Here is a 22,392-nt window from a genome sequence, read left to right on the forward strand (position 1 = left end):
CGGGCAGGTGCCTAACGAATCTTTACCCAACGTGTCCCCTGTTAGTCCCGTAACATGCCAAAGGGCGCTTATTTAGGAGAAGGGGGGGGGAGGGATATATTAGTGTCAGACCTAAGATAGCTAGTCGTCAGGATTTTACTTCAGAGGAAGTTTCTAAGTTAGGATCTGACGATGATGATGATGATGACGCGGATTCGTGTGATATTGATGTTCCTCGATTGGATGTCATGATGTAGAATTCAAGAAACTTTTTGATTTAATTTTGTTTTCTTCCTCAGGCGAGGCCTAAAGAGCAGAAGCAGCCTCCGCCTCGTATTACAGAAGGGATTTTTCTTGACGATCCTTCCCGTCACGGGAATTTTACGTTTTCCCTTTGCCCAGAGGTTCGCGAGAGTGAGGGCGGACGTTGCCGCTAAACTTTCGAAGGTGATCGGGGAAGGGAAAGAGGAAGCTCTCTTCTCTTCTACGACACCGGAGAGGAGTTTACCAGGTGGCGGATGATTCTTCATTCTCTCGACCCCCCAAGCCAAATCCTGATTTTGTCCGACTTTTAAGTCAACCCTTGCCTTCTAAGCTTCGGTCTCTGTCTCAATTGAAGATTTTATTGCTATGGAGGCTGTATGAGCTCCTTACAAGAAGCTCAATCCTTCAATATGTGGGTCCTCGGAGGGCTTTTAATGTATATCAAGGACTCCGGGTTTGTTTCCTCCTGATGCTCCTCTTTTTGAGAAATTCTGCTCATCCATTTCAATCGCTTCTGTACATCAGAATGAGCTTGCTGCTTCATGCAGGCCTTTCTTGTGTTCTCTAAGGCGTAACCTTGTATTTGTCGCAGTTACCATCCTCGTATCGGAGATTCAGAGAACCCGTCTGTTGTCCTCTCTCCTTTTGGCGATTTCTTTTCGATATTTCTGTGCTTTCTGAGGTTTTGAAGGAACATCAAGGTGATGCCTCTTCCCAAGCTCACTGGGCCTTATCAAGAGCTTTTTCCTCTGGTCTTCCTCCCGTTCCTTCAAGGAGTAAGCGTAAGTTAGGACCAGATCTGTACCTTCTGCTCCAGCCCAACAACCTCCTCTGGCTCTTTTTTACAGTGAAAGAGCTCAACCTCCAGGAGGACCTCCTTCTTCTTCTCTTCTTCTTCCTTGTCTCTGCGTAAGAATTTTCGGAAGTAGGAGTCATCACCTCGCCTGGAGACCGCAGTAGGAGCTTGTCTCTCCCGCCATTGGTCAGCTTGGCAGGGAGAGAGCGGTGGATGGCTTGGTGGTGGAGGTCCTGAAGGAAGGTTACGAGATCCCTTTTGTTTTCCAGACCTCCACTTTTCAATCGTCTCTCGAGTTCAGCAGTTATTCCCCTCACTCAATCAGGGGTCAAGCCTTGGAGACGGAGCTTTCGGCCCTCTTGGAGAAGGATGCCATGGAGCGAGCTCCTCCTCCTCCCGGGTTTTACTCTCGGATGTTTGTAGTTCTAAAGGCCTCGGGTGCCTGGCGCCCCATCATAGATCTTTCGGTTTGAACAAGTTCATTCTAAAGTCCAAGTTCAGGATGGAGACGGTCCAGACTGTTCTTTCGATCCGTCAGGAGGGGGACTGGATGATTTCCACGATCTGCAGGATGCTATCTGCAAATCCCCATCCATCCAAGAAGCAGACCTTACCTTCGGTTTTTCATGGACTCGGAGTTTTCCGAGTTCAAGACCCTTTGTTTCGGCCTCACCACTGCTCCACAGTCTTTTCTCGGGTGATGGCTCCTGTTTCAGCTATTCTGCATCAGTTAAAGCGTAAGGATGCTTCGGTATCTGGACGATTGGCTAGTCCAGGCCGGCGAATCTCTAGAGAAATGTCTCCGTCGAGGGAGATAGTTCTGTCTCTTTGTGTTGAGTTGGGCATTGTGTCAACTTCGACAAGTCCAATCTAATCCCTTGCCAGATCATGACTTATTTGGGGATTGTTTTGAATTCCCAGATTTTGAGGGTTTCTCCCGCTCAGAAACGGATAGACAAGCTTCTGAGTGATCGAAGAATTTTTTGTCCTCCGTTTAACGCAGCCAGTTTCTCTTTGGAGGTCTCTCCTTGGCCATTTGTCATCCCTCATCCAACTGGTTCCCGGAGGTCGTCTCAGAATGAGGTCCCTTCAGTCGACACTTCGCCAGTCATGGGATTCGTGTCCGAGGACACGATAGTCGCCTCTTCTCCACAAGTCAGAAGGATCTCCGTTGGTGGATGCAAGTTCACCGCCTCAAGTGAGGGACATCTCTCTTCGGTTCCTCCGGACCTAATGTTTTGGTCAGACGCCTCGGATCAAGGTTTGGGGCGCACACCTGGGCTCCGAAGCCGCTTCGGGCCTTTGGTTAGAGGAGGAGAGGAGCATGCAATAAATTGGAGGGAACTGAGGGCAGTGTACCTAGGCCTTCTTTCATTTCAGGAACAACTGTTGGAGTCGGTTGTCGCGATCTTTGTCGACAACACCACAGCAGTCTCGTACTTGAGAAACCAAGGCGGCACACAGTCGGATCTTCTCACTCAAGAAGCCCGATCAATCCTGTGTTGGGCGAAGACAGGGGGATTACGTTGGTCCCTCAGTTTATCCTGGGCCATCACAACGTCTTAGCAGACGCCTTGTCGAGACCGAACGAAGTTCAAGGGTCGGAGTGGACACTTTGCCAGGAAGTCTTCGACAGCCTCAGGAAGAAATGGCCTGTCACAGTCGATCTGTTTGCCACCCACTGAATTTTCGGTGCCAGTATTCTTCGCCCCTTACCAGACTCCTCAGAGTGCCGGGACAGACTCTCTTTTGCAGGACTGGGAGGGACTTCAAGCCTATGCTTTTCCTCCGTTCTCTCTGGTGAGGTCAGTCCTCAACAAAGTGAGGGCAACCAAGCGTCTGGATCTCACCTTGATCGACCCTTCTGGCCACAGAAGGAGTGGTTTCCCGACCTTCTGGAAGCACTGGTGGAACCCCCATTCGCCTGCCAGAGAGACCAGATCTTCTCAAACAACCCCATTTTCATCGGTTCCATCAGAGGCTCCACATGCTTCATCTTCATGCCTGGAGACTGTCAGAGGTTCTCCAAGCAGAAGGGTTCTCCTCCAGAGTGGCGCGACAGTTGGCTCTTGCCAGCGGCAATCAACCAGAGTAAATTATCAGGCTAAATGGTCGGTTTACAGACGTTGGTGTAAGTCTCAAGGACATTCCAATTTCTAGACCTTCCTTACCGAAAGTAGCGGAGTTTTTTAGTTTCATTTACATCATGACAGGGGGCCCTGTCACCTTCGTGCATTAAGGGTTATAGGTCTATGCTTTCCTATGTTTTTAAGGCAAGGCTTCCTGAGATCTCTTCATCTTATGTCATTAGAGATTATTTACTTCGATTTTTTTCCCTATCTCGACCCAGGCCGCAGTGTTCGCCTCCGACATGGGACGTTAACAAAGTCCTTCAAGCCTTAAGGTTCCCTCCGTTTGAGCCTCTGAATTCTGCCAAATTTAGGGACCTCTCTTCTAAGACACTTTCCTTGTCTCACTGGCTACAGCCAAGAGGGTGGGTGAACTGCAAGCACTCTCTTTTCTGGTTGCCAGATCTGGACAAGACATGATTTTTGTCATACCTTCCTGAATTTGTCGCAAAGACTGAATCGTCTGATAATCCCATTCCCAGGTCTTTCGTACTGAAGTCGCTGGTCGACTTTTGTTGGTAATTTAAATGAGGAATTAGTTCTTGCCCTGTTAGGGCGCTCTCATGTTATTTACGCCGCACGAGACATTCAGGGGTCGTCCCCCGTCATCTGTTTGTTTCACCCCATCGAAATGTCAAGAGACCTATTTCAAAGAATGGTGTATCCTTTTTTCTTAGAGATCTGATCGTTAAAACTGGTGGTTCGGCTGCTGGGGGAAGACCAGACGCCGAGAGCACACAGTATTAGAGCAGTTGCTACATCAGTAGCTTTTATGAAGAAGTCTCAGTCGCCAAGGTGCTTGAGGCGGCGACTTGGCGTTCTAATTCTGTTTTTGCCTCTTTTTACTTGAGGGATATTTCTCTAGTTCTAGGCGACCTTCGTTCTTTGGGCCCGTTGGTGATGGCAGGACAGGTCGTCAGACAGGAGAATTAGGTAGTCTTCCTGTTTTACGTTTGGTTGCTACCTTGATATTATTCATTAATTTTTTTGTTGTATATATTTTTTTTTTGTTTTTGTATTATAACCCATGGCAGTTTTTGACGTAGTTATAAATGGGCATTAGGCAGTTTGGTATTTAGGTGTTTTTTTTGATGACAAGGACTGACTGCTTGGCAACTCATGCTGCTTCCATTTTCAGTGTGAAATGGTTCCAGCCACTGGGTTGTCGGCACTGGCGACTACGCTTCTCCCAGAGTCGATGCTGACCTAGGACTAGCCACTGGTTCGCTTGTCCTGACGACTCCTGCTTCTTCCACTGTCCTGGACAGGGAATTAGTCGATGGATCGTCTGCTGTCATCTGGTGACTCGCTCACCTCTACTTTTTGTCTCACTGTCTTCTCGGATCAGACACTCGTGGTGAGATCAGGCGACATTTAGTAGCCCTGAGTTTCTTGTTGACGAAGTCGGTTGCGTTTGATACACCCCCGATGATCGTGTAACATGAGACCAGGTTGGACTTTCAGGCATTCGTCTTCGGGACTGAATCGCCTTTTTGCTCCGCGCTCCTTTCTCTTGGCACCAGAAAGCTCGAGTTAGGAGTTTGCTCATGAGCCGATTCGTTGCTGGCGACTTCGGGTTGTTCGTTGATACACCCCCGGTTGCTTAGCTTTGAAATCGCCCAGACAGTCCAGACACTCATCCTTTAGGGAAAGAATAGTGCTTGATAGTCTCAGGGTGCAGCCTTGCTGTCGCCAATTCGTCTGACTGGTCACCTGGTCGGGCACCTGACTTTAGTACAGACGGACTGACTATGCACTTACTCCTTGTCCTGTGCTACCGCAGTTGGTGGCATTATTGGTAGGAGACTTTGAGTTGTTAGTATCTTTGACCTTGGGGTTGAGTTTTGACTGCCTATGATATATATTTCTTTGTTTGTTTTCTCCTATCTGTCCGAAGGGGAAATTGTATTCAGATTCCCTCCTCCTTTTCAATGTGGTTAATCGGGCTAGATAAATTATATTAAGGTAATGTTTATTAATATGGAATTTTTATTCTAAAATTAATATTAATAATACTTACCTGTATAATATCTAGTCCCACCCATCCTACCCCACGATCTGCCTATCACAACTGATTTGAGGGAAGGTTTTTCGTATCTGTCAACGACAGTGTTGCCAACTGTTGGACAGAATAGGAGGTAACAGGGTTGCCAATGTGGTAAATTTGGTGCGGTTTTTGGGGATTTAGGGCTAGATAAATTATACAGGTAAGTATTATTAATATTAATTTTAGAATAAAAATTCCATTTTCACATAATTGACTTACCAAACAATTACATTAGCTGTACGCTTTCTTACCTGGCAGTCGAAAAATTCCTGGCGGTGGTAGCAGTGCTGTCATTGTTTGTGTAGGTGATACAGATCCCGCCCACTTTCGGGAATACCTGGTACTGCTGAGCTTTAGACTTCAATTCGTTTTCTGCCGGCCATGGGGTAACACTGGTGGTTTGTTGTGCAGTCGACTTTCGTCGCCATTGTGGATTTTTTCTTTTTGCTGATGTACAATTTCTTGGTTGGCTTTTTTGCTTCATCAGTTAGCTGCCTAGTTATTAACGATTTATTACGAAGATGTCTGATGCTAGTTCTTCTTCAGTTAGGTTTTGCAGCAGTGGTTGCAAAAACTAGATTAGTTAACTATGTTATGATCTGCACTCCAAATGTGTTAAATGTAGGGGTCAGTGCTGTAGCAAGGAATTAACTTGTGTCAAGTGCCATAGTTTAGATGAACAAGGTAGGAAGACTTTTCTAGCTCATTTGGATAAGATGGACAAAGATAGGAAAAGGAAAGCAACTCCTAGAGCGGGTAGTAAAACTAGAGTAGAGACAACTCCCGTGCCTTTAGAAGCAAGCAAACCGTCACTATCTTCTCCACTTTTATCGAATATATCTCCTATTGATAGTCCTCCAACTTCAGTACCAATTACTCCAGACCAGGTATCCCATGTTTCCGATCCCAACACCATTTCCTTGTTAGAGTCCAAGATGGACAAGAAATTTGAGTTCTTGGCAAAATCCGTTATGGATTTGGGTATGTCGTTTCGTGCGTTGGTAGAGAAGTCAAGTGAAAAGGCCAGTGTTAGGCCAAGTGTCAGTGTCAGTGTCGTGTCCGAGGAGGCGGCTGTCCGTTCCCCCTGTTCTCCTAGGCGAAGGTCACTTGTCATACTCCCCAGCTCCCGGGAGAAGACATACCAGAGGTCGAAGGGAGACGGGGAGTTTGCCCATGGTCAGTCGCCGACTCCATCGACGTAGTCGACTCGCGAGTGTCCAGAAAACGCCCCTGGAAAGGCGTAGTTATCAGTGATGCGCAGTTGTCGTCTGACTCGGAAAGTGCAGCGCCTGTGTTGAGGCGAAAAGTGTGGAGTGAATTAGTGTCGCATCCGTTGAAGAGACATGCCCAACATACGAGAGGATGTCGCCGCTGTTAAGAAATCCAGGAGCACTGGAGTCCACAACCTTCTTGCAGTTTCGCGCACCGACCAGTTTTTCCGGGAAGATCATCAGTCCTTTTTGGATAGCGTAACTTCGGACGGAGTCAGACGCTCACGTGCGTTACAGCGCTTGCGCGCTTGCGAAACTGCCTCGCCTCGTTATGTATCGATAGCAGTTTTCAACTCGTTCGCCTCATTCATCTCGAGCTGTTTCGACTCGTTCGCCTCATTCGCCTCGAGCTGCTTCGACTCGCTCGCCTCTTACGTCTCGAGCTGTTTCGACCCGTGCGCCTCGTTCACCTCGAGCTGCATCGATCGTTCACCGGTCTAGATACGTCTCGAGCTGTTTCGACTTGTGCGCCTCATTCGCTCGAGCTGCTTCGACTCGTTCGCCTCATACGTCTCGTGTTGTTTCGACTCCAGTCGTTCATTTTTCGAAGAAGAGCCGTACGACCAGCCAGACTTTGTCTTCGCCTAAGGATGAATGCGAAGGCCAAACCTTGCTAGAGGATTCCGCTTTGGGTCCCTTTAAACATCAACTTCAAGAATTGATGGTCTTTTTAAAGAAGATAATGAGTCAGACAGAAGAGGAAGACGGGGTACCGGCCGTTCTGTCGGAAGAGGAAACTCAAGACCAGGATGCGAAGTCCTCTTCTGCTTATTCTAGTCTGTTAAGGTTTCTTTTTACAGACTTATCCGGACTTTTTTGAACCAGCTTGCCTTCTTCACCTCCGTCGATGTTGTGAAGGATAAGAGATCAGTGCCTTCGGGGTTACCGAAACTAGTTCTTTCTCAGTCCTCGAAGAAAGCACTGAAGGAAGTAAAAAAGTGGCTTGCTAAGAAGAGGGAGTCAGGCAAGGCTTCGTTCGCCTTTCCTCCATCGAAGCTGCAGAATAAAACCTACAGGTTTTATGCGACAGGTGAAGTTCCTTCTTTGGGAGTTTCTGCTGCCTCCTCCCAAGGAGACTTCTCCGGTCTTGTGGACCTCAAACAGAAGAGCAGCGTTCTCGGCTGTGAAAGTGTTGTTCTCTTCATCCGAGTTGGATCACCTGGTGAAGAACTTAGAAAAGTTAATCGAAGTCTCAGTTTTCTGGATTGGACAATTGCAGCGTTAGCCAGAAATTAAGATTGCCAGTCTCTAGATGGGGCTTTTTCTGCCGACTGGCTCAATGTGTTGTCCTGTGCGGACAGGGCAGTGAGAGACGGTTCAGGGGAATTGGCCGCCCTATTCACGTGGGAGTACTAAAGAAGAGAGAACGGTGGTGCTCCTTCAGATCTCGAGGAGTAACCCACGAACCGAAAATCAGCTTTGTTGTTTCTCCCCCCTGAGTAAATCTCACCTGTTTTCAGAAGAAACCATTAAGCATATGCTGTCAGACCTCGAGAAAAAGTCACCAATGATCATCTTTTCAGTCAGCGAGAAGACCTAAGGAACCTCCAGCGACAGGAGCCAAAGCTTCTCCTCTACAAAAAAACATCCCTTTCGAGGTGGTAAATCGAGGTGGTGGCAGCCAGAGACCAAGAACAAATCTACGAACCACCTCCAAGTCTACCAAGAAACCTTCCTTTAAGACAGAGAAATGATCGGAAGGTCCTTCACACACCCGTGGGGGCAAGACTCCACGACTACTGGGAGGAATGGAGTCGAAGAGGAGCAGAACAGTGGGTAATTCAGGTGCTTCGAGAGGGATATGTGATCCCTTTTACGCAGGATCCACACTGTACATACACCTGTCTGTTTGACAGCATACTCGACAGGATCAACAAGAGCTTTAGCTTCAGCCAAAGAAGTAGAAGGGCTCATCATCAACAAAGAGGCCATAGAGGAAGTAACAGAGACGAACTTCCCTGGGTTTCACAACAGGCTCTTCGTAGTCCCCAAGGCATCGGGGATGGAGACCTGTGTTGGACGTAAGCGCTCTGAACCTCTTCGTCCGGAAGACGAAATTCCGAATGGAAACCAGTCGATCAGTAATTTCAGCCATCCAATCGGGCTACTTGTGGATGGTATCTCTCGACATGAAGGATGCATACTTCCATGTCCCCATCCATCAGGACTCCAGGAAGTTCCTGAGATTCGTCTTCAAGAAGAGAGTCTTCCAGTTCAGAGCCCTCTGCTTCGGTCTGTCAACCGCCCCTCAAATATTTACTCGGATTCTCGCTCCTCTGCAAGTGGCTGCATTTGATGGGGATGAACACAGCCTTTTACTTAGACGACTGGCTCCTGAGAGCCAGATCCAGGCGTCGGTGTGTGGATGGACTTGTTGATAGAAGACACTTACTTTGATACAACAATTGGGTATCATAGTAAACACAGAGAAGTCCCAATTGATTCCAACTCAGAGGATTCTCTATTTAGGGATGATACTAGACTCTAGCTTTTTGGGTTTTTCTCTCCCTGAAGAGGATAGAGTCCTGCCTGTCAACAAGTCAGCAATTTCTGGTTCGCCTGTCTTGCTCAGCACTCGAATGATGAGCCCTATCAGGACCCTGCTTCTGTGGAGAGTTTTGTCAGGTTAGGGACGCCTACACATGAGTCCGCTTCAGTTCTTCCTGAAAGCAAATTGGTCTCGGAAGACACAGTCGGACTCACTAGTTTTCCCCCTGATGGAAGAGATAAAGATGGATCTTCGTTGGTGGCTTTCGAGGGGAAATGTTTACAAGAAGGAAGCTCCCTAGTCGTGTCAAACCCCGACCTGCAGTTTTTCTCAGACGCCTCAGACAGCGGATGGGGAGCCCTCATAGGAGACATGAGAGTGTCAGGTCTGTGGACAGAACAAGAGAAGACCTTGCACATCAATGGGAAGGAATTGAAGGCCATCCTCTTAGGGCTACAAGCGTTCGACCACTTAGTCACCGGAAGAAACGTAGCGGTCTACTTGGACAACACCAAAGCATTGTCATATGCACAGAAGCAGGGAGTGACCCACTCGTTCTCTCTCGACAAGATAGCCGAAGATCTCCTCACCTGGACGAACGAGAAGAGGATCACCCTTTTTCCAAGATTCGTGCAAGGGAGAATGAACGTACTTGCAGACGAACTGAGTCGGGTAAATCAGGTGTTACCAACAGAACGGACTCTGAAGGAGAGAGTGTGTCAGGACCTCTGGAAGCTTTGGGGAAGACCATCAATAGATCTGTTTGCCACATCGAGGAACAATTGCCTTCCCATTTTCTGTTCTCCGATTCCAGAACCACTAGCGTGGAGAACAGATGCGATGCTGCTAGATTGGACAGGACTGAACGTTTACACTTTTCCTCCCTTCGGGATGATAAGAGAGGTCTTAAACAAGCTTCAATCACACCAGAATGTGACAATGACCCTAGTAGCGCCATTCCGGCCTTGGAAAGAGTGGTTCCCGGACCTTCTCAATCTGCTGGTGGATTTTCCCGCCCAGACTACTTCCACAAAATCCATCGCTTCTCAGACAAACCCCATTTCAACCTATATCACCAAGGGTTGTCCGCTCTGGCCCTGACAGGATTCAGACTGTCAGGAACCTGGTCAGAGCAAAAGGGTTTTCGCGAAGGGCGTCAGAGGCTATTGCTAGCTGCAGAAGAAGCTCTTTTGCCAAGCTCTACCAGTCCAAGTGGAGAGTTTTTAGGTCATGGTGCAGACGACATAGCATCTCTTCTTCTGAGACATCTATAACAGAAATTGCAGAATTTTTGTTATTTCTGAGGGACACCAAGAAGTTGGCCACTTCAACTATTAAAGGATATAGGGCCATGCTTTCATCGGTTTTCAAGCATAGAGGCCTCGACATTTCGTCAAATCAGGACATCAGTGACCTGATCAGATCCTTTAGTTCCTCCAAGACTTTCAAGCCTGAAGAAGTGGAATGGAACTTGGATGTAGTTTTAAGGTGGCTCAACGGCCCCCTATTCGCATCGTTGAATTCTGTAACCTTGAGGGACGTAACCAGGAAGACACTATTCCTAGTCGCCTTAGCCACAGCGGGAAGAGTAAGCGAATTGCAGGCAATGAGTAAGGAAGTGGGTTTCGCCCAGGCCAATGCAGTTTACTCTTATGTAACAGACTTTCTTGCTAAAAATGAGTATCCTTCGAATCCTTGGCCCCGTTCTTTCAAGATAAAGAACCTAACGGACTTAGTCGGGTCAGAAGATGAGGAACGTATTGTGTCCGGTCAGAGCCGTCAGACACTACTGACTAGGACCAGAAACGGTGAGAGGAGATCGAGCCGACTCTGGTGCTCGGTGAAAGACCCGTCTCGGCCTCTTTCAAAGAATGCAATGTCCTTTTTCCTGAGGAGTTTTGATCCGGAAGCGCATGCCAAACTCAGGAACATGCTCTTAGGGTGCTGAAAGAGAAGACGCATGAGATTCGTGCAGTAGCAACGTCATTGGCTTTCAGACAGAATATGTCTCTATCCTCCATTATGCAAACTACATTCAGGAAGGCCGAAATCGGTGTTTGCATCTCACTATTTAAAGGAGGTAGAAACTACTTACAAAAACTGCTTTAGATTGGGACCGTTGTCAGTAGTGGGAATGGTGTTGGGAGAGGAAGCATAGGGGGACTCAGTTTTTTCCCTCTACCATCTCCTCACCTTGAATTTTAGGTTTTTTGAGTTTGTGGGAAGCCTGGGGGTGCATGTACCTGAAGTACCCACCAGTCCTTATATCTGGTTAAGGGTACCATAGGTTTTTCGTGTAGGTGATGGTTTTGTATAGTTTTTTATCTGGTCTTTTCGCCTAGGGCAAGGGCAAATTATTGTTTTTTGTCAGTCATTGGTGAACTTCCATGATTGCAAAAATCCCACCATTAGTAGGGACGACCCTGGCCTTTATTGCCACGTCTCCTTCATGTGATGAGAGCGCCGACCAGAGGCAGTATCTACCTGTAACTGCTCTCTCACAAGGTGAGGTACTGCAGACATTATATATAATGTGAGTACATGACTGTTATTTTTGTTCATAAAACTGTCCATATACCCACCTTCCGGGTAACGTGGAGTCAGCTAATGTAATTGTTTGGTAAGTCACTTATGTGAAAATGATATTTTAATGATATAATAAGGTTTCATATACTATACTTACCAAACAGTTATATAATCAGAGCCCTCCCTCCTCCCCACAGATGGACGTTGCGGCTCAACGAATTGAAGTCTTACGCTCAGCAGTACCAGGTATTCCCGAAAGTGGGCGGGATCTGTATCACCTACACAAACAGTGGCAGTGCTGCTACCGCCGCCAGGAATTTGAATTTTCGACAGCTAACGCAATTGTTTGGTAAGTATATATGAAACCTTATTTTATCATTAAAATATCATTTTTACCAACAACTTTTATTCTAAAGACTTTTTTTATTATTAACTTTCATTTCAAAGGTTTCATTTTTACCAACAGCTTTCATTTCAGAGGATTGTTTTATCAACAACTTTCATTTCAAAGGATTGTTTATCAACAACTTTCATCTTATGGCTAGGTTTACCATAAGTCAAGAATAGATGAAAATTCATTTTATTCACACTTAATATATGGAGATACCACTTTAATATTAAAGTATTATTATACAACAACTTTCATCTTACGACTGGGGTGACCATTAGGTAAGAATAAAACATTATAGTGTATATATATATATATATATATATATATATATATATATATATATATATATATATAGTGGTGTGTATGTGTATTTATATATTGTGTTTTGTCATTTCATATTCGAGCTTTAGCGAATAACAGCACCGTAGATGCTATTTTCACTCTCGTGGGCCGAGTTGGGTCTTCGAGCTGTCGCGTCTGAGACGGCTCCTGTAGCGTTCCTCGTGTTGAAGTGTATCGTCTGGTTTTCTGGGTTGTTGGTGATTGTTTGCTTCCCTGGTGAGGAGAAAAAAAACTAATTATTCTTCGTTATTGAAAGATGAAGTTTTGGTGAACTCATTTTGCATGTTGAACAAGAGATACTAGCTCCAAGGATAAACCGACTCGAGGTTTATAGAAGACCATAATTTTATACTGTAAGTAATTCAAGGATCTTGTGAGCCTTTTATACAAGAAATTCAGGGATATTGTAAGCTATTTTATACAAGAAATTCAGGGGTCTTTTTAAAGTTATTTTATGCAAGGAATATAGGGAGCTTGTAAGCCATTTCAGATAAGAAATATAGGGGTCTTGTAAACCATTTCATACAAAAAATTTAGGGATCTTGTGAGCCGTTTTATACAAATATAGTGATCTTGTAAGCCATTTTAGACAATTATGGGATCTTGTAAGTCCTTTTATACAAATTTAGGGAACATGAAAGCCATTTTAGACAAGAAATTATGGGATCTTGTAAGTCCTTTTATACAAATTTAGGGAACATGAAAGCCATTTTAGACAAGATATTCAGGGAACATGTAAACCATTTTGACAAGAAATTCAAGGAAGATGTAAGTCATTTTAGGCAAGAAATTCAGGGATATTGTAAGCCACTCTATACTAGTAATTCAGGGATCTTGTAAGCCATTTTAGACAAGAAAGTCAGGGATCTTTTAAGCCATTTTAGACAAGAAAGTCAGGGATCTTTTAAGCCATTTTAGACAAGAAGTTATAGATCTTTAAGCTACTTCATACAAGAAATTTAGGGATCTTGTAGTTTAACTGTTTTCTTTAAGAACACGGAATTTCGGGGGGATCTTGTTAAAAGCCAATTTTAGAACCAAGAAAATTCGGGGATCTTGGTAAAAGCCCATTTTTTAAGACAAAAAGAAATTCGGGGGGATCATGTAAAGCCAATTTTAGACAAGAGAAAAATTCGGGGGTCTTGTAAGCCATTTTCGGGAACCAAGGAAATTCGGTGGATCTTGTAAAGCCATTTTCGGACAAGACAATTCCGGGGTCTTGTAAGCCATTTTAGACAAGAAATTCGGGGATCATGTAAGCCATTTTAGACAAGAAATTCGGGGATCTTGTAAGCCATTTTCGACAAGAAATTCGGGGATCTTGTAAGCCATTTTCGACAAGAAATTCGGGATCTTGTAAGCCATTTTCGACAAGAAATTCGGGGATCTTGTAAGCCATTTTCGACAAGAAATTTGGGGATCTTGTAAGTCATTTTAGACATGAAATTCGGGTATCTTGAAGGCATTTTCGACAAGGAATTCGGGGATCTTGTAAGCCATTTTCGACAAGAAATTCGGGTATCTTGTAAGTCATTTTCGACAAGAAATTGGGGAATCTTGTAAGCCATTTTCGACAAGAAATTGGGGATCTTGTAAGCCATTTTCGACAAGAAATTGGGGGATCTTGTAAGCCATTTTCGACAAGAAATTGGAGGATAAGCATCGAATATGTTTGGGTGATTAAGCAAAGAAAGCATACTTGTGATACCTCTAGCGACGTATGTTAAGTTGACTGAAATTGTTATGAAGGAATTGGTTTGTACTACTACACCTTTGCGCCCACTAAACAAATAATATTCCCACCGCATCCTTTCCCTATCTTATCCCTATTTTTCACTAAATACTAGATAGATTATTGACTTTTATCATGACTCTCCTAAACGTCACTGAACGAGGCTCCATTTTCTTACAAGGTGAAAACAATACACACTGGATGGTGGCAACAAGCATAGCAAAGGGCCACTAATAAATAGCTGATTTTTTTCTCCTTTTCACCTTACCTTCTTGCGCCCTCTTAACCTGCTTCTTCAGGTGATGCAGGTAGCAGATCAGCCCAGACAACAAGGCCACCAAAACGCTCACAGCGGCTATGAGGATGAGGGTGATGGTACTAACATTCTCACTGTTAGGTGAAATTTTGCATATGGTACTATCATTGCGATGATGTTCAGGATCAGGGGTTGAATATTCTGGTTGTTCGGAAGTTGGAGGAGGTAACTCGCATTCTGGAATCGTTATAATATAGCTTTTATTCTTTTATACTGTATTATTCATCGAAAATTGCTGCAGAAAGAATTCATGTCGTGTTAATGTCAGCGTGATACAAACGCTTGTGGCTTACAAGATGTGTGAGTGGGTTTTCAGTCTGAAATATCTTCTTATGTCAGATTTTAGCTTTGGAAAACCACAAGCCACTGCACTGAAGGTGTCGAGTGGAAGGAGGACAGTCTGGCATTAGCTGCAGATAATTGTACGGTTGTCATTAGACCGTTCAATGAAACTGGAAGAGAACTCCACGAGACTGAATTGTTAGTTTTCTCGTAAACAAGTTGGTTCAAGGTGACAGTGACTGTCACAAGGCGATTGTCATTAACAGTGGAATACGAATTCTAGAATGTCCAGTGTTTTAGAGACGATTTTCTTACTATTTTTAGGACCTCACTGGTGCTAAGTTATTTGTCGCTTCAGTATGCAAAGTTCAGTCTGAGTTGAAATAAATGCCACACCTGCATTAACAGTGGCCACCGAACCTTGAAAATGGCAAGACTGCCCAAGATATTTCACGTTACTATAGTAGATTCACATCAACTGTACATCTGATGTCTAGGCTAGTCCCTTACGATGCTCCTGATTGGCTGCCTGTTGATAAGCCAATCACAGGGCTGGAAACTCCCAGTCTAGAGAGAGAGTTAACATAGACAGGATGTATGTTCCACCTCTCCTGAGGGATACTTTTGAAAGTCGTATCCCTCAGGAGAAGCAGAACATACATTCTGCCTCTGTGAACTCTCTCTCGAGACTGAGTTTCCAGCCCTGTGTGACTGGCTTATCAACAGCCAATCAGGAGCATCGTAAGGGACTGCCATAGACATCAGAGGCGCAGTTGATGTGAATCTACTATAGGTGTGTTAGATTTTGCAGTCGTCTCGCAGAAGTGAATTTCTCGCTACTTCTACATCGGCCTAAGGACAAACAACCCCAAGGGAAGTATTGCTGCCAGTGCACCTCATGTGTGCATTGCGAGCATAACTCTAACCGTTGCATTTCCGTGCAACTTTGATCTTAGCTCTGAATTCCACCTTTAGACCTTTGCACTTCATCTTCTACGTTTTGTGGATCTCTTATCTTACTGTCCAACCACTCTACCTTCCTCTCTCACCGAATGGCCGAAGATGCCCCAGTGCTTGGCTTGACAGCCTAAATGTTATAAGGACTGACTTTCTGGATGATTAGAAAGGACATACTAAGGGTCTGGATACACGAGTGCTAAAAACGTCGCATTGCTGACGCCTTCTGACGCTTTCTATTACAGAATGAGGTATCTTCCCATGCTTTTCAATGGAAAACCACTAACTTGGACTACATTAGCGTTACGTCAGGACGCGTTACGTGGGCGTCAGGAATTTCTAACGTCGTGTCGGTGTCGACTTTATAACGCTGATGGCGCCCAGCCGCTAGGACAGCAGCACCTACCCCAGTAGGTACCCTGAGAGACAGCACAGGGGATGTTCGGCACAGACAAATTTATTTGTGAAGCTGAAGGCGGGCCGGCATTATGCAATGTCAGAATGAAGGATCATAGCTGTAATAAAGGTAGAACGTCGCCACGCTTTCGGTGATTTACAAACATAACGGGAAATTGACCAGTAGAGAGTCAGTCCGATAATAATGATTGATACTCAGTAGCGCTTCGAAAATAGCCCTCGTGTAGCCTGGCCAAAAACCTCAACGTTAGACAGCGTCACTAACGCGACGTTTTTGTAGTGCTCGTGTATCCAGACCTTAGAAATTCCTGACGCCCACGTATGCGTCGTAACACGCTAGAAACGGTTGTGTAGCTCAAATTAGTGGTTTTCCATTGAGAAGCTTGGGAAGAGTGGACGGATTCGTTATCCCTTTTAAACAAGCAGATCTTTTATACAAAGTTTCAGGGCATATTTTGAGGAGATTTTATTGGTCGACCATATGGATATTATGACTTGTAATATGGGTAATGCTACAGTACTATAGGGTCTTGGGTGAGCGACCCCCCCCCCCCCCCCCCCCTTCCATTGGGTCCGGAGCGCAGAACCCCGAAAGCCAAAACTGCAAGAGTAACTTTTCCCTTTCTTAATAATTCATGTCAATTTTAAGGATTTGTCTGGTCGTCCAGTAGTAAAAAATAATCCTTACTAGGCGACAGTTAATGGTCGCCCAGTTATAATGTTAAAATATATACTGTGAAGTTTTGACATTCTCTGTGCTGGTTATGCGTGAAGTTTTTACTGACATAAAACGAACGTTTACTGACGATTTAAGCAGACAGAGAGACTGAAAAATGGCGTTAGTTTAGACTTACCCACATTACCACTAGGGAGGAACATACGCCAGCAGACCCTTTCGCTGCTTGAAACTGCGAATTTCCTTCCAACCAAAGTAGTAATATTCATGGCTTTAAGGTTAACTGGTTGGCCATTGGGTATCCGGTATTCCTGAAGGGCGAGAAATTGTGGATGCCATTAGTCAGATGAGTTCACAGCTGATATATATATATATATATATATTATATATATATATATATATATATATATATATATTATATATATATATAGTTTTCCAGAGATAAGATTGGTTATAATGCTGTATTGTTCTCAGAAACTTTACAGGGAGAGTTTGTACTTAAAACACGGCAGTTTTGTTTCTGCACACATCAGGGAGTTGTACGTAGGACTTACGAATTGCCATGAGAAACTCTTCACACCCACACACATCTATCACTCTATGTATATGTAACGTATATGTGTGTGTATATGCATGCGTCACTTTTTCGAGGAGTTACGAGATCATTGTGGCTATTACAATTATATATAATATATATATATATATATATATATATATATATATATATATATATATATATAGATATGTATATATACATCTATATATATATATAGATATAGAGGCCCATAAAAACGCCAAAATATAGAAAGTAAGTACTATATTTCAGAGACTGCTGTATCTCTCTTCAGGTAGATAATGAATGAGAAAAGTTACAGAAAAGAAAGTATTTATACTAAGATCTATCCAGAGGTAGCCATTTTACTAAGTCACCCCTACTGATAATTCCTCTTTAATCTTCTTAAGCTTTGGTTAAAGGAAGATTTTGCCTGTTATATCTGAATCCCTGGTGCCCTTTGAGATGATCATACCTGTCTTTGTTTAATCAAGGCTGACTCTATTATCTGGCTTATGTAGTGACATTTGCTGCTATAAGTTATAAGTGACAAATTCCAATTTTTTGTGTGGTTATGGTTATTTATATGGTTAAAAAATAGCTGAGCTCTATTGTTCCTACCTAACTGACTGCTTATGTTACATTAATCTCTGGGGAAGTGAATTTCCTGTAAATCCGATGTAAGATTGTTCACAGTCCAGGCATGAGATTTTGTATACTCCTGTGTCTTTGGGGATTGTCTTTTGTGGGACGTTAATCAGGGATTTAGCTAGGGTATTTGGGTAGGCGAAGGCAGAGGGTTAGATTTTCCGAGGGTCTGGGTCACTGTCGTAATCCTTTCCAGAATTGGGATTATTAATTTATTTAATGTTGAGTGTGTCTGGTCTTGTCTTGAGGGGGTCGGTTGAAAATTACATCTACTTTATGAATCGCTTTCTCAGTTATATGGCCAGGATACCTTAAAGACGAAAGCTGCTTACGAATTAGTTCAAATTCCTTTTCCTGGAAATATGGGGAATAAATTCGTAAAACTCTTAAGAATAGTTTGCTGGCTACTCCAATCTGGATAGAACTGTCATGATAACTAAAGTAGTGAATGTATGAAAGTGAGAATGTTGGTTTTCTGTATATAGTATATTAGTATTCTGTTGTGTGTCTAATTATTGAAACATCAAGAAATGGAATTTTGTTGTCTGTTTCCCATTCTACTTTAAATTTGATGCTGGGCACTAATGCGTTCAATTTTGAAATGAATATGTTGAAATTGTCCCTCCTGTTATCCCAAAATTTTAGAATGTCATCTACATATCTCATCCACAACATGTTTTTGGGCTTTATTGCATTTATTACTGTAGTTTTAAAGTATTCCATGTATAGATTGGCTAAAATAAGATTTGAAGGTTATCCCTGCTACACCCAAATTTTTGCTTATAGAATGACTCCCCAAACGAAAGAATGACTCCCTAAACAAAAATACGTTATTAGATACACATAATTCGGCTAACTTTATTATTTTGTTAAGAGCCAATGGGAAATGATCTTGACAGGGGGCTAATTTTTCCCTCAAAAACTGAAGAACGTCCTGTACTGGTACTTTTGTGAATAGGGAATCTACATCAAGGCTTAAACGTTTTATGCTGTGAAGTGGTATATGAGCTTCTCTGAATGTTTAATGTGACCGGGAGAAAAAGTGCCTATGAGAGGGGGAAAGGAGGCCAGCTAACCATTCAGAAATTTCATCATTTAAAGCTGCGGCACATGAGATGATGGTTCTAAATGGAAGATTGTCTCTGTGAATTTTGGGACCCATCATCTTATGTGTCGGAGCCTTCAAATATAAAATTTCTAGATAGAATTTTGTGGTAACAGAACATTTTACAAGTCACACACATATATATTTGTATATATGTATATGTATATATATATATATATATATATATATATATATATATATATATATATAATAACACACACACACACTATATACATATATATGTGTGTGACTGGTAAAATGATATATATATATATATATATAATATATATATATCTATAATATATATATATATATATATATATATTTATATATATATATATATTATATATATATATATATATATATATATATATATATATATATATATATATATATACATACAATATGTGTATATATCTTAGAACCACCCCTCCCTTACCTTCGATTTGCTTTTTTATGCGTTTTGATTTTTCCTAAGAATTTCTGGCCTTTTTTTGTCTTCTTAAGAGGTATTGGTCAAATTGCCCTTATAAAGTAACTATTACTACCCTGACTATTCATTGTGCCCACATGCTAAAGTATCTAAACCTGAATATTAGGAAAACTGTGAATGCTGAATTAGCTGTAATTATATAATTTACATCTTGGAAATATTTTGTCATTGTTGTCAACAACATTTTTCAAATATTTTTTACTTTATCCTTCTCTAGTCTCCTTCAGTGGCATGAAAGTGTTGTTTGTGTCATGTTTTCGGTTTACTCGATTAAGTATATCTTAGTTTAACCAGACCACTGAGCTGATCTTAGTTTAACCAGACCACTGAGCTGATCTTAGTTTAACCAGACCACTGAGCTGATTAACAGCTCTCCTAGGGTAGGCCCGAAGGCGTAGATATTTATACGTGGCTAGGAACCAATTGGTCACCTAGCATTGGGGCCTACAGCTTATTGTAGGACCGAACCACATCATATCGAGAAATGAATTTCTATCACCAGAAATAATTTTCTCTGATTCCGCGTTGGCCAGGCCGAGAATCGAACTTCGGACCACCGGATTGGTGGCCGAGCGCTAATGTTTACTCTGTTAAATCATATACTTGCATCTTGTGTTATCCTGAAGAACCGCCATTCTTCACTCTTCCCGTAATTTTTAGTCTGACTCTTGCCTTCATTTTCTGCCGTGTAGAGATTGACGACAATATCGGTTCTATCGAAGAAAACTTTGAAGCCGATGACAATTTCGCTCAGTTCAGGGAGATCGAATGTATGATTGAGGTTCCTGTTGTTTCTGTGATGGCATTACCTGCAAAGAAAATGAGATACATGTCCAATGCAATAATGTACAGCGGCACTTCACAAAAGCTCTGCTATCATTCAGACTTGGTGATGGTAGTGGAAGTAGCAGTGGTAATGGGTCAGTTGGAGGCGCGTAACACCCCTTCCTTTAAGCTGGGTGTCTAAAAGTCCTAAACACACGTCAGGAACTCATCAGAGAAGCGTCACCAACAGGCTGAAAACAAGTGAAAGACTTATTTGGGGTCAGAACCAGTTCTTCTAGAGATTATCCACCATTTGCATTATCCACCATTTGCCCAAGATCAATTCTCGACTCTGCCACCAACTTGTTTTCTACCTTTGTTACATTCATTGGTGATAATTTGTCAACTTGTTTTCCTAACCTTTGTTTACATTCATGTGATAAGTTGCAGCAACTTGTTTTCTACCTTTGTTACATTCATGCGATAAGTTGCTGACCTGTTTTCTACCTTTGTAACATTCATGCGATAAGTTGCCGACTTGTTTTCTACCTTTGTTACATTCATGCGATAAGTTGCCAACTTGTTTTCTACCTTTGTTACATTCATGCGATAAGTTGCAGACTTGTTTTCTACCTTTGTTACATTCATGCGATAAGTGCAGACTTGTTTTCTACCTTGTTGCATTCTTGCGATAAGTTGCAGACTTGTTTTCTACCTTTGTTGCATTCTTGCGATAAGTTGCAGACTTGTTTTCTACCTTTGTTGCATTCTTGCGATAAGTTGCAGACTTGTTTTCTACCTTTGTTGCATTCTTGCGATAAGTTGCAGACTTGTTTTCTACCTTTGTTGCATTCATGCAATAAGTTGCAGACCTATTTTCTACCTTTGTTGCCATTCTTGCGATAAGTTGCTGTCTTTTGCTGACGACATTTTTCCCTGTAGTGAGGACGCACCTTTTTCCTTTTTAATATGTAAATTTTGATTAAGACCTCTCTCCCCGTAGGTGGGTAGTGCCGTCAGTGCACCTCATGCTGTGTCCTGTAGGCATTACTTAAGGTTCTTCTTTGCAGGCTCCTTCCGGCCATTATTTGCGAGCCCTTTCATTAAGTTTACTTTACCTCCGTTCTTATTATCTTTCGTCCGTCTTACTTGCCACCTGTTACCCCTTTCAGACCTTTTATTGCCAATTTCCACAACAGCCCTGAATGACCTCGTAAATGTTTTAATGAAATCAAATCAATATAGATAACAAATATTCTCCTTGATAAGAGTTGACGGAGAATGCACCAGAGAGAGAGAGAGAGAGAGAGAGAGAGAGAGAGAGAGAGAGAGAGAGAGAGAGAGCGCTTTAGGTTTCTGTTTATTAAAAACACTTCATGAAAAGATTTAACTTGTAACGTTATCTTTGTAATTTGACCCCGAATAAATTCATTTCTGTCTGCCATTCCTGTAGGTTTAAAACCTCACATTAGAACCCAAACTAGCTCTCTCTCTCTCTCTCTCTCTCTCTCTCTCTCTCTCCTCCTCTCTCTCTCGCTCTCAATATATATATATATATATATATATATATATATATATATATATATATATATATGTGTGTGTGTGTGTGTGTGTGTAACTAAAGCAGTCAAATGATGGTGAATGGTAAAGTTTAGTCTCCTAAACCGCATCGTAAATATTCTTATAAAAATTACCATAAACTGATAAATAACGACGCTAAAAGGATGAGCAAAAATAAAAATAAATATTATCGAAAGGTAAAATCTAGACTGGATGAATTCGGAGAACATGACAGAGTGTTATGCAAAGTGGTGTTAATGTTAAGGTAGAATTGATTAGAAATGAACTGAACATAAAATTTAGCGCCGAAACGGAAATTGAGAGTAAAGTTTGCTAGATATGACAGGAGGAAAACCTCAAAGCAGCTCCACTATGAATCATTTGTTGGGAGAGGGTGAGAAGTAGGATGGAATAAAGAGAATATGAAAGGACGTACAGTAAAACGAACAAAAGGGACTGCAGCTAGGGGCCGAAGGTATGCTGCAAAGAACCTAAAGTAATTCATAGTGCACTATATGAGGTGTACTGACGGCAATACACTCTATGGGGTATATGCAAAGGTAGATGACAACGAATGGGTAAAAGTCTTGCCAGGTGTAGAGTTGTTGGAATTACATGGGAATGGATAGTTATTGGAATGTTATGAAGTCAGGGA

At 42.8% G+C, this 22,392-nt stretch overlaps 2 protein-coding genes across 2 annotated transcripts in view; one reads left to right on the forward strand and one right to left on the reverse strand.

Annotated features, from left to right (window-relative positions):
- Positions 1-22,392, forward strand: part of LOC135212153 (RNA-binding protein 7-like) — a 340,935-nt gene that overhangs the window by 5,984 nt on the left and 312,559 nt on the right. The gene's annotated exons all lie outside the window — the stretch shown is intronic.
- On the reverse strand, positions 12,125-20,216 carry LOC135212151 (uncharacterized). Its single transcript, XM_064245569.1, has 4 exons — positions 20,020-20,216; positions 16,792-16,924; positions 14,234-14,458; positions 12,125-12,446 (listed from the first exon to the last, which is right to left on the reverse strand). Exons 2-4 carry the CDS (start codon positions 16,880-16,882, stop codon positions 12,298-12,300), a joined length of 465 nt encoding a protein of 154 aa, XP_064101639.1. The 5' UTR covers positions 16,883-16,924; positions 20,020-20,216; the 3' UTR covers positions 12,125-12,297.

The sequence above is a fragment of the Macrobrachium nipponense genome, chromosome 40 (genome assembly GCF_015104395.2).
Source record: "Macrobrachium nipponense isolate FS-2020 chromosome 40, ASM1510439v2, whole genome shotgun sequence".
NCBI lineage: Eukaryota > Metazoa > Arthropoda > Malacostraca > Decapoda > Palaemonidae > Macrobrachium > Macrobrachium nipponense.

Excerpts from the sequence above, each read along its gene's own strand:
- LOC135212151 (XM_064245569.1), bottom strand. The coding sequence starts at position 16,882 with ATGAATATTACTACTTTGGTTGGAAGGAAATTCGCAGTTTCAAGCAGC. Across the intron at positions 14,459-16,791 it reads CCTCCCTAGTGGTAATGTGG|AATGCGAGTTACCTCCTCCA; the intron begins GTAAGTCTAAAC and ends TAACGATTCCAG. Across the intron at positions 12,447-14,233 it reads GGTTAAGAGGGCGCAAGAAG|GGAAGCAAACAATCACCAAC; the intron begins GTAAGGTGAAAA and ends TCTCCTCACCAG.